This window comes from Acomys minous, assembly GCF_964271855.1.
Source record: "Acomys minous genome assembly, chromosome: 5".
Classification (NCBI taxonomy): Eukaryota; Metazoa; Chordata; class Mammalia; order Rodentia; family Muridae; genus Acomys; species Acomys minous.
Window position 1 is genome coordinate 39,965,293 of NC_140494.1, and position 12,172 is coordinate 39,977,464.

At 46.0% G+C, this 12,172-nt stretch overlaps 1 protein-coding gene across 1 annotated transcript; it reads left to right on the forward strand.

The window, feature by feature from the left end:
* The first annotated feature begins 84 nt into the window (after positions 1-84).
* CCT5 (chaperonin containing TCP1 subunit 5) lies at positions 85-11,429 on the forward strand. Its single transcript, XM_084783064.1, has 11 exons — positions 85-292; positions 3,220-3,280; positions 3,744-3,908; positions 5,864-6,062; positions 7,368-7,560; positions 7,637-7,786; positions 8,185-8,304; positions 8,871-9,056; positions 9,151-9,288; positions 9,482-9,662; positions 11,191-11,429. Exons 1-11 carry the CDS (start codon positions 188-190, stop codon positions 11,316-11,318), a joined length of 1,626 nt encoding a protein of 541 aa, XP_084639190.1. The 5' UTR covers positions 85-187; the 3' UTR covers positions 11,319-11,429.
* Positions 11,430-12,172: the final 743 nt, after the last annotated feature.

Genomic DNA, 12,172 nt, shown 5'->3' on the forward strand with positions numbered 1-12,172 from the left:
CTTCCAAGAGCCTTGGATTCCAGAAGGTACTCTGTGGCGTTAAAAAAGTCACAGTTGAAAAGAAAATCTCGCGGTCTACACTGCGCACGCGCGAGAGTTTACGTCCTCTCGCGAGAAGAAGGTGCTTTCCCTATTCTGGAGTGGTCCCTGCCGGTTATTGGAGAGCTCTTGTTCCTGTTCGTCCACCATGGCGTCCGTGGGGACCCTCGCCTTCGATGAGTATGGGCGCCCCTTCCTTATTATCAAGGACCAAGATCGCAAGTCCCGTCTCATGGGGCTTGAGGCCCTTAAGGTAACGGCCCGGAACGCGCGGCAGCGGGATAAAGGGAGGCACCGGAGCGCTCTTGCGCCTGCGCCGGCAAAGGGCGCAGCTCGGCCATGTGCTGGTCTGAAAGGCTGAGAATCTCCGGTTCCGGGGAGCCCCTCTGAGGTCCAGGTGCACACCCACTCTCTGGGTGCGGAAAAGGGTGTAGAGGCCTTAAGCCTGAAGGTGGGGATGGGAGGGCCGGACGGTTCTTCCGAGCTGGGTGGGGTCGTATCTCTCGGCTCCTCTGGGGAGCCGGCCGGCAGCCACCTCAACAAAACGTGTAAGTCATTCACTAGTGCAGCTGTAAACGGCTTGTCCCTTAGACACGGTGCCCCCGTAAAGAAAGAGAATTAGTGAGAAGCGTGAAGAAAGTGCCCAGGACAGGCCGTGTGCTAGCCGAATGGCAAGTTGTAGGAACGATGACAAATGACAATGAAAGGGAACGCTTCCAACTTTTGATGGAAGGAACTACACATTTGAAAGGTCCAGGAGACGGTAAATTCTCTTGTACCAGAAAATGTTGGAGTGGTTAGGAGACCGTTTCAGTGTAGTACAGTTAGCTGCAAATTATGATGCTTCCCCAAAATTGGAGCTCTTGACCCCATCACAGGGAAACAAAGTTATGCTGCGGGAAAGCAGAGCCAAATTATTAAACAGAAAGGGATGTTCTGCAGAAGGAAAGAGATTTAAAAAAAAAAGAAAAAAAGGCCAAGGCGCAATTCTAGGACCCTAATAAGAAAGGAGTGTCATTCACAGGTGTTGCCACAAAAAAACAGAGAGAAAGGAGGGAGCCCCACCTTTGGTGTTGTGTGCTAGTCATTCCTCCAGGTTTGAGGTGTCCTTTGTTCACCTGATGTTAGGGAGATCTCACTGACTACCAATTACACAAGCTCTCTGCACCTGGTTTCTCAGTGGGGATTTTTCTGTCACACCAAGGATTGGACAGGTGTGTTGGGGTGACCAAAGAAGTGGGCAAAGCAATTGAGGCATGGTAGATGATTGGTTCTGTTTACTTTCTAAGAATTTTTTTCAGCTTGTATGAATTATGTATTCGGTTCCACTTTCTTTTTCCCCCTCACCTCCAGGGACTTGGAAATAAAGTATCATTCCAACGGACTGAAAATTTACCAATTAATTCTTTTAACAGTTCCGTGGTGTCAGCCTTTTGTGCTAATTACATGTGGTTCTCACTCAGGATGGGTACTGTTTACAGAATTAGGTGCCTAGGGGCAGGGCCATAGAGAAATTGTCAAAGATTTCACAAGCTGGAAAAAAAAAAGGCCATGACTTCAGTCCATGTCTAAGCAAGTCAATGCTAGTGGTCCAGAGCAGTGAGCTTAGCCGTGGCATTTGGGGCCGGTCCTTTGTGGCAGAGGCCTGTTCTGTGTACAGTGTTGAGCTGTTTCTTTAGCCTCTGCCCAGTACATCCTAGGTTAGCCAACCAAAACTAAGTCCAGATGTCCAGTATCTTTGGACACCCAGAGAAAGAGTTCCCTATGGAAACACCATTATGAATACATACTTTAAGAGTGCATTTTGAGAGTCACCAGAGTTTGCAAAGACCAAGTGAACTTGGTGTTTTGTAGCCTGTTGTTGGGGGTGACAGGAGAAGTTAAGGAACATGTGTACTTACACAGTCTGAAAACGCGCAGGGTTTCTTTGGTTAGAGAAGTTTATGTCTGCACCTTGGGGTGAGAAGATGAGTTGGAGAGAGCATCAGAGGTCACAATCACCCAGGGAGAGCCAGGAGGGCTCTGGAGTACTTCGCAGAAAAGGCTGTTGCTTTTGCGCTTTAGCATTAAGGCACCAAAAGCCATTTTAAACCTTTGGAATTGTTAAAGGACTCATTAGAAAATAAGTGACTATAATGCTTATATGGGTAGAGTCACTTACACTTTCCTCCTTTGAAATTTTATGTGACCAGCGTTATAGATGTAAATTAAAAATAGGTGCATGCAGCTGGGTGCAGTGATGCACACCTGTAATCTGAGCGCTTGGGAGGCAAGGGCAGGCTGATTGATCTCTTAGTTTTAGGCCAACCTGGTCTACAAAGTAAGTTCAGGACAGCAATGTTTGTTACACATGTAACTTTACTGTTTATAAAGATGAAAGGCAGATTTGCGTAATAATGAGATTGTGGCCTTTTGTTTTGTTTTTTAGATAGACTTATTTTATATGTATCCGCACCGTCTATGTATGTGCTTTCTGGTGCCAGCAGAAGGCAGAAGAGGGAGGGCATCAGATCAACTGGATCAGGAGCATCAGCTGGATCAGGAGCTGCCATGTGGGTGCTGGAAACTGAACCTGGGTGTCCTGCAAGAGTAGCTAGCACATGCTCGGCTGGAGAGATGGCTCAGAGGTTAGGAGCACTATCTGCTCTTCTGGAGGTTCTGAGTTCAGTTCCCAGCACCCACATGGTGGCTCATCCATCTGTAATGTACGAATAGCACATGCTCTTAGCCACTGAATCTCATGTGCATGCTAGGCAATCACTCTCACAGAGCTGCATTTCTAACCCTTACTTTAGCATCTCTCATAGCTAAGAACAGTCTCCGGGATCCATGCCCGGTGGGGATGCTGTTACTAAAGTCTTAGCCGTCATTCAGAACTTTCCTTTTGAAAATAGTGTTTGCTAAAAATGTTAGCAAGGGTGACTCGTGTGTGTGGGTTATGCGGTGTTCCTCTTCAGTACGCCTGGTGCAAACTGAAGGTATAGCCAGCGATTCTAGCACTCAGGGAGTTCAAGGCCAGCCAGCACTGCACAGAGAAGCCCTGTCTCGGGAAATAAATAAATAAAACTCTGGAGGTGTCATGAGTTGGATTTTTGTCTTCTCAGCTCAGTAATAATGACAGCCTGTATGCCTTTAATTGTTGAAGTGACATATAACTGGGTGTTTGTTTCTTTCTTTTAGTCTCACATCATGGCTGCAAAAGCTGTAGCAAACACAATGAGAACATCATTGGGACCAAACGGTGAGAGAACCATTGGCATTTTCTATAAGTTTTTAAATCATAGTACAGCCAATAATGCTGCTTGAGAAATGCAGTGGATGGTCCGGCACTCAGTACAGCCAAGGTGCTGAATGTCCAGGCTCCTTCCCGTTGGTGTGCTCACAGCTTAGAGAGAGGCTTTTTTTCATTTCATTGGTGTGTTCCAGAGCACACCTGTGTGTCTTGATTTGCCACTCTATTTAATGGATCGTCATGTGGCGGTTGATCACATTTCTCTGGTTTGAGATGGTTAGGCTATTTTCAATGTGGAGTACGGGTTGGCTGGTGCAAGAGTGCCATTGGTGAATATTTCATGTGTGTTGGATTATTTGTTGCTAATAAATTTCATGGTAGGAATGGGGGAGATGCTCTAAATCCTATAGAAGCTTTCAGTACTGGGTACCCGTTATTTTGCCCAACTTCTTTCTGAACACTTTTCTTTTAGGGCTGGATAAGATGATGGTTGATAAGGATGGCGATGTGACTGTAACAAATGACGGTGCTACCATTCTAAGCATGATGGATGTTGATCATCAGATTGCCAAGCTAATGGTTGAACTGTCTAAATCCCAGGATGATGAAATTGGAGATGGAACCACAGGAGTGGTTGGTAAGAAGAGGCCTTTCTAACTTAAGAGAGGTTGTTAAAAGTGTCACAAGAGATAATGTTTCTGCATCATATCATGAAAACAGACCAAAGTTAGGGGCACATGATAGGCACAAAGTGAGTGCTGGGAAAGAACTGTAGGCAGTGAGCTAGGACAGCCAGTTGTGCTGTGTGCTTTTGATGTGTTTGTTTTTAAGCTGTGCAAGTTGTTGGGATAAATTGGGGGAGGGGCATATTGGATTGTCGATTGCATTGTATTGCTGACACTACATTGTGGACATACAGAGAATGCCCTGGTTCTCGTACCAAGGGGCGTGGTGTGCCTTGATTCCTCCACCTAATTCTCAAAGAGTGAACTAGAAAATATGTGTGCATCTGAAGAGAAAACATGGGTTATCTTATTTGTTTACAGCATTTTTTGCCCCGAGATTTGAAATCTTGACAGCTATCCAAAATTTGAGGGCTGGCAAGACGGCTTGAGCACCTGAGTTTGATCCTTGTGGTTCATGTCATAGAAGGAGGACTGACTGCAGCTAGCTCGCCCTTGCCTCCACGCCCGTGTGTGCTTTTGCATATATTCAAAAGTAAACATAAATTTTAATTACTGCACAAATCAAAAGAAATGAAGATATATTAATATATGCAGGGTTACCTTTGCCACAGCTAATTTAAAGTCATTCTGTGCTCTTTTGGTTGTTTTGTTTATTAAGTATACAGTGTTTTGCCAGCATGTACACCAGAAGAGGGCACCAGACCTCATTATAGATGTTTGTGAGCCACCTTGGGGTTGCTGGGAATTGAACTCAGGACCTTTGGAAGAGCAAGCAGTGCTCTTAACCTCTGAGTCATCTCTTCAGCCCCTTCTGTGCTCTTTTGGAGTTGCCATAATTTTCCTAGTGCTGCCGAAAGGTGTGCGTGGAGCACAGGAGGTTTTAAATTAGCAGAACTAAACTCAGTTTTGTCACCAAAGGGGGTAAGGGTTGGTGATGACAATCAGCTCTTGTCAGCCTTCCATATGCCAAGCTTCTTTCACTGAGCCCAAGTCTCTGGCCACAGAAACACAATTTGGTGGTTTCCCTTTCAAATGTTCTTGCATTGTGGCCTGTGTAGTGACAATTTTGGAATTTTGGTTTCTTTTTAAAATACACACACAGAAATATAAGGAAGTGTTTTAGTTCTAATCCCAGGGGTGGGGGGATCATTTGGACTATCTGCAGCACATGACTGATTTGCCTCATGCTCTAGCCAGCTGCAAATAGTTACTGCAAATTTGTGACGGTTAGAACTCTGGGAACTTTTCAGAGGGTATATAAATACTAGAGCCCTGCTAGGAGGGGAAAGGGCGGTGAGGGCTTAGTGCAATTTGTTAGTAGCCGTGGTCAGTGAAGAAACAAAAGGAAAGAAATTAGAGTCATGGATCTCTGTCTCTTTCCCTTCCCTCCCTTTTCTCCTCTCATGAGGGTGTGAAACCGGGGAGGTACAGGGTGCAGAAAAAGGCGAACCCACAAAGTAGCAAAGACCAGATATTGGCCTACATTGTTTTTGGCTTTTTGACACAGGGTTTCTCTGTGTAGCCTTGGCTGTCCTGGACTCACTTTGTAGAGCACAGGCTGGCCTCGAACTCACAGAGATCCTCCTGCCTCTGAGTGCTGGGATTACAGGTGCGCACCACTGCACCCAGCGAATTCCAGGGCTGTTGGTGCCTTATAAACCACTGGCCCATCTTCCTGTCCCCTCCCTTGTCTAAGTTCTTACTATCTAAGTCATCTTTAAGGGGCAGCCTGTTGGACCTTGACTGATCAAAACTAAGAGAGGGGGCCCCTCCTCCCTTTCAGTAATAGCCCTGGCTTCTAAGATTACATCCAGCCCAATTCTAGAGTGTTCTGATTGTCAGGGTAGCATGTAAGGCTGTCCTAAAATATGTATCTTGAACTGATGGTCTGCTATCTTGCTTGCAGTCCTGGCTGGTGCCTTGTTGGAAGAAGCTGAGCAGCTGCTGGACCGAGGCATTCACCCAATCAGAATTGCTGATGGCTACGAACAGGCTGCCCGAATCGCTATAGACCACCTGGACAAGATCAGTGATAGTGTGCTTGTTGACATACACAACCCTGAACCCCTGATTCAGACTGCAAAAACCACGCTGGGCTCAAAAGTGTGCGTGTCCTAGCAGCAGAGCTATGGTTTGCAAGCCTCCCCCTTTGGAGACCTGTTTGCCTATTCTAAAAGGCAATACTGTGATTTCTGTTGGTTTTGCTCATTTTCCTGTGTTTTGGTTGGAGGCTGGAATTGCCAGTTATTAAAGCGCCCTGACTGTAACATTCTACCATTTGTTCCCATCACCTCTTCACTAGGAAGCCATTCTGAGGAAGCATTTGTATTGTCATTCAATAAGCAGATGTACTGATCTAAAATTTGAGTGTAATAGGAGGATGGTCTTCACATTGACCTTCCTGTCTTAATATGTTGTCAGTATTTCCTAATTCTGCTCTTGCCCCTGAAGACTAGTGACCTCAGCTAAGAGATGCTCCTCCATACAGTGGTAGAAACCCTCCAGGCTACGACCATAATGTAGTATTAAAACCCAGCAAAAACATTGGTATACATGAACTCCTTTTAGTTGCACATAGTATGATGGGCTTTATTACATTTCATGAGTGCTTTCTTGTACTTTACTCCTGTTTGTCCCCCTCCTGCTTGACACCACTCTTTATTCTTAATGTAAATATTCCATATATGATAGAAATTGGAGTGGTTATTTCTTTTTTGCCGTCTCGTCTCCCCCCTACTACTCTGCTTACTTTTATTTTGTTTGTGCATATACAACTTGTGGAAGTCTGCTTTCTCCTACCATGTGGGTCTGTGAATCAAAATCAGGTCACTGGTTTGGCAGCAAGTTCTTTTACCCATTGAGCCATCTCACCTGCCTCATATATAATCCTTTGTTAAGTCACTTAGTAGTGTGAGTGGCACTTAAATGTATCATCTGTTGGATATTTAATGTGTATCTGGTAGTTTTAGCAGAAAAGGAATGGTCTCAACACGAAGGGAAATGCAGTAAGTCTGAGCTGTGAAGCACGTGAGGACTGCTCAATCAGTGTTTGAGAAGACATGGGAAGCCGAGCACTTGTAATAAAGGGCCAGACATCCAGAACAGAGAACATGAGGCTAGTATGTAGTAAGAGCAGGTAACTGAAGAGCCTGCTGTAAGGCGGACCTAGCCAACACCAGGGGATTCATGCATTTCTAGGGAGAAATCAGCATATGCTTGGGTTTCAAGACTTTCTAGTTCAAATCGGAAAGGGTTACACGACTCAGATTTACTGCTGTTCTTAGACTGTTCCTGTCACTGTTCTGCTCTGAACTTGGAAAGTCTTCCTAGAAGCACTGTTGAGTTACATCATGTGATGATTTGGATGCTGTGGTCATGTAAGGAATGTAAACTATGTGTGTTTTCCTCAGCGTTAACAGCTGTCACCGACAAATGGCTGAGATTGCAGTGGATGCCGTCCTCACTGTGGCAGATATGGAGCGAAGAGACGTTGACTTTGAGCTCATCAAAGTGGAAGGCAAAGTGGGAGGGAGGCTGGAGGACACCAAACTGATAAAGGGTGTGGTCGTCGATAAGGACTTCAGTCACCCACAGATGCCAAAAGTAAGTTGGTGCGCTTGTACTTTTACCCTGCTTTCAACCCAAACCCACTGCTTACGGTGCTCTTCCTCTCCCGTAGAAAGTGGAAAATGCTAAGATTGCAATCCTCACATGTCCATTTGAGCCACCTAAACCAAAGACAAAGCACAAGCTGGATGTAACCTCTGTGGAGGACTACAAAGCCCTGCAGAAATATGAAAAGGAGAAGTTTGAAGAGATGATTCAGCAGGTGAGTCTTTGTGCTCCACTAAACGGCAGGCGCTGAGTTAGGATCTGGGCTTTGTCACGTGGCACCAAGTAACACGGAGTATGGCCTGTGCTGTTTGTCATAAAAGCAAGCACAGTAAAAAACATAAAATGACATGAGGAAAGCATCTTAGCGGTGCCTTTGGCTGCAGCTCTGCTGGGCTCACGGGGAACAGACAAGAGCTGTGAAGTAGCAGGGATGAGAGCATAGTTTGGCTTCGTGGGGGAAAGAACAGATAAGGATACACACTCGTATATTTCCTTCTATGTGCTTTTCTGTCCCTTTCACACACAGCTGTGCACCTCCCCTTTTTTCAGATCCTGTAACAAAGAACAAATACCTACTTGTTATTGATACAGTTGTGGCATTTCTTTTCCCAGATTAAAGAAACTGGTGCTAACCTAGCCATTTGCCAGTGGGGCTTTGATGACGAAGCCAATCATTTACTTCTTCAGAACGCCCTGCCTGCAGTTCGCTGGGTAGGAGGACCTGAGATTGAGGTAGGAGGCCAATGCTTAGGCCTTGCTGGGTGTGGGGTGAACCTGTAGGGCATGCTTGTTGTATTCAGTGTCACCCATAGCAACCACAGCACACCAGAAAGCAACAGAAAGAGGACCTGTAGAACATTCCAGAGTCATGTTTGAATAGTCAACTCTCTGAGCTTCCCTGTTGGCTTTCAGAGACAGGAAACCCTGGGCTGCACCCTCCTGTAGCAGCAGAATGACAACAGCTCTCCTGAGAGCTGCTCTGCACAAACCTTGCTCTCCTTTCCGTCTCCAGCCTGCTGTGCTATGGTGGGCATGTGAACTGGGTTCGCAGACAGGGCCACCCAGACAGTAGGAGAGTGGGTTGAGAGTTGACAGTGACAGAGCTGGGTAGCACTAGCTACCACCTAGGGTGCCAGCTCCTCAGCCTGTTGGTCTAGCAAGATGTTTTGCAGGAGACATGAAAACTTTGCTGTCTAGTGAACAAAGTGGTCCTAGGTTAGATGTAGTTCATTTGTGGTTTTATTTTGGAAGTTCACTGGCATTGATCACAGCTGTCTGTCCTCTCTGCAACCTAACAGCTGATCGCCATTGCAACGGGAGGACGGATTGTCCCAAGGTTCTCCGAGCTTACCTCTGAGAAGCTGGGCTTTGCTGGTGTGGTACGGGAGATCTCGTTTGGCACTACAAAAGACAAAATGCTGGTCATTGAGAAGTGTAAGAACTCTAGAGCTGTGACCATTTTCATCAGAGGAGGAAACAAGATGGTAAGACTTCCATCCTTCAACTGGGGAGATGGCTCTGTGGGTCCAGGTGCTTGCTCTGCCAGCATGAGGAACTGAGACATGCCCTTCTCCCCAGATCATTGAAGAAGCAAAACGATCTCTCCACGATGCCCTGTGTGTCATCCGGAACCTCATCCGGGACAACCGTGTTGTGTACGGAGGAGGGGCAGCCGAAATAGCCTGCGCTCTGGCAGTCAGCCAAGCAGCAGATAAGGTAAGGGCAGAGTGAGCGTGAGAACTGCTGTGTCTGAGGTCTCAGGTGTGTTCATGTCCTCCCCACCTTTATTCTATAGATAAGTAACCATGGTTTATTAAGCTTGTCGTGAGTAAGTTTCTCAGTGTGTGCTTATGGACATCTGTTCGGTTGGCTCTTACTGAGTGCACTCGCTGCCCTTGTGCCCTTCCAGTGCCCAACTCTGGAACAGTATGCCATGAGAGCTTTTGCAGACGCCTTGGAGGTCATCCCCATGGCCCTTGCAGAAAACAGTGGCATGAATCCCATCCAGACCATGACTGAAGTTCGAGCCAAGCAAGTGAAGGAGTCCAACCCTGCCCTAGGAATCGACTGTTTGCACAAGGGCTCGAACGGTGAGTTGCTTGTTGGGGCTGTGGTTGGAACAAGCTTCCGTTGACTTGGAAGGTGGTGTGTGAGCTTGCACATGCTATAAGACTGTTCTTTGTGAGTTCTTGGATGCATGTGGGATAGTTGCGTTCTGGATTTTAGTGTCTGAGTTGATCATTTAACCACAGTACAGATGTCTGATGCCATACAAAGGAGTTTCCATTCTCAGCTTGACACCTGGCTGTCCCATGACTGTGGGGTGTTTGGGAAACTAACTCTGGAGCAGTTTGGCAGTTCAGCTTTTGAAAAAGTGACATACATTTACCTTGTTTAAACTTTGCTACATTTTTCTACTGATAGACCACCCATACCTGTATTTCTACAATGAATTCACCCACAGAACTCAATGACAGTTTGTAAAAGCATTTTGACAGTATGGGCTCCAGCATCAAGCCAGAAACCAGAGTTTAGTCTACACCAGCATTCAAAACAGCAACCCTTCAGTGGCTCACGTTGCTATTCTGACAGGAAGTGTCTGCTGGCTCTGTGTTGCAGAGAAATGCAGTTCACTACTGTCCCTCTGGGTACTTTGAGATGGCATGTCACTGTCTAGCTTCTTCATGGTCATGATCCCTGGCAATTCTACTACCATGTTCCCACTTACATATTGTCCTCAGTACTGAGGAAATCCATCTGGAAATGACATAGCAAATTGTAGCCAGTTGACTGCTACAGTTTTGGGTGTTTGGTTTTGGTTTTTCAGGGTTTTGTTTGTTTGGGGTTTCTTTTGGTTTTGTTTTACTTTATGTGTATGAGTGTTTTGCCTGCATGCATTTAAGTGTACTGTGTGTTTGTCTTGTACCCTTGGAGGCTAGAAGAGGGCACTAGATCCCCCCTGGTCCTGGATTTAAATAGATGGATGTAAGCTGCCATGTAGGTGCTAGGAACTCAGGTCCTCTATGAGAGCACTAAGCCATCTCCAGACCCTCTTTTCATATATATATAAATATATATATATATATATATTTTTTTTTTTTTTTTTTACTTCATTGTTTGACACTTTGATAGATACATGTGATGTATTCTGAATACTCTTGCCCCTATACCGTTTCCTCCCTATGAGTCTGTCTCCCACATTCCTGTCTTTTGTTCTGTTCAGTAAACTGCTGGGTTTAACCAGGACTATCTCTGACCATAGGTTAAAATTGACTATTAGAGCCTGGTGGGCTCAGCCATTTGTACAGCTGAAGACAAAGACCACCCAGTGTCCATCAGGGTCAAGTAGTTCAGGGAGATGTAGGGCCTATGAGCTACTCTCCACCCATGACTAACTAATGATAGAGTCTTGAACCACTTTTGTTTTTGAAATAGAATTTAACTATGTTGCCCAGACTGACCTTGAAGCCCTCAGCTCCACCTCAGGTTCCCTAGTAACTGGGAACACAGACAGGCACACAGCAGCCACTACATTTCCTGAGCTTTTTGTGACTACATAAATTGAAGCTGCCTGTTGGTGGTGCTTTTGGGTCACTGATTGCTGTGTTTGTTTTTCAGATATGCAGTATCAGCATGTCATAGAAACCTTGATTGGCAAAAAGCAGCAGATCTCTCTTGCTACACAGATGGTTAGAATGATTCTGAAGATTGATGACATCCGTAAGCCTGGGGAATCTGAGGAGTAAACTGTCCATCCGCTACTGTGACTAAATAAAGGGTGTGTTGTGCTGTATATGCAGTGACTGCTAGCCTTCTCACAGCCTGTAGAAGCAGGAATAAAAGCAGCTGTTTGGTAACTGGTTCCAATAATTCAGAGCTCGGTGGAGGATATGATCTCGCAGCCTCTGTATTCTTTGGATGTCTTTGAGCATCCTTCTGTAGCGTTAGCTGTGACACAAAGCAAAACAACACTACAGATACTCTTTAGCCGCTCAGATATCCTCCTGGTGTCAGGTTTCATTTCATAGTTGGCAGGAATGTGAACTGCCCCTGTGAGAAAGCAGAGGCAGGCCAGACCTGACTTGTTGGACAATGAGCCAATTAGCTCAGGTGCCAGTCAGAACTGGCTGGGGTAGCACTGTGCCTCTAGCATGTGGTAAGAGGGCAGGTACTTGAGGCCTAGGTACCTTTTTGGCTGTGGTGGCATAATTTGAGCCTGGGAGGTTAAAGCCAGCCAGCACAATTCCCTGTCCCAATGGATCCCATGAAAAACAGCACCGCTGGTTAGATCTAGAGCCTAGTGCCTTGCAGGTACAGACCATGCATGGCTCTGTCCTCCACCTCCACCAGTTTGATGGTCACCTGCAGCTCAGTCTGGGACAAAATGCCAGTGCTTAGGTAAAGTCTAGGACATAGCAGGATGATGGCCACCTTACCATTTTCTGTTGAAGAAAAAAGCCTGCAAGATGGTTCAGGGTGGAAGTCACCACCAAGTGCAGTGACCCAAGTTCGCAGACCCACGTGGTAAAGCCATTGCCACAAATTCAACTCTGACCTCCACAGGTAGCACATGCAGGTACAAAGTGCTTATTTAAAAGTA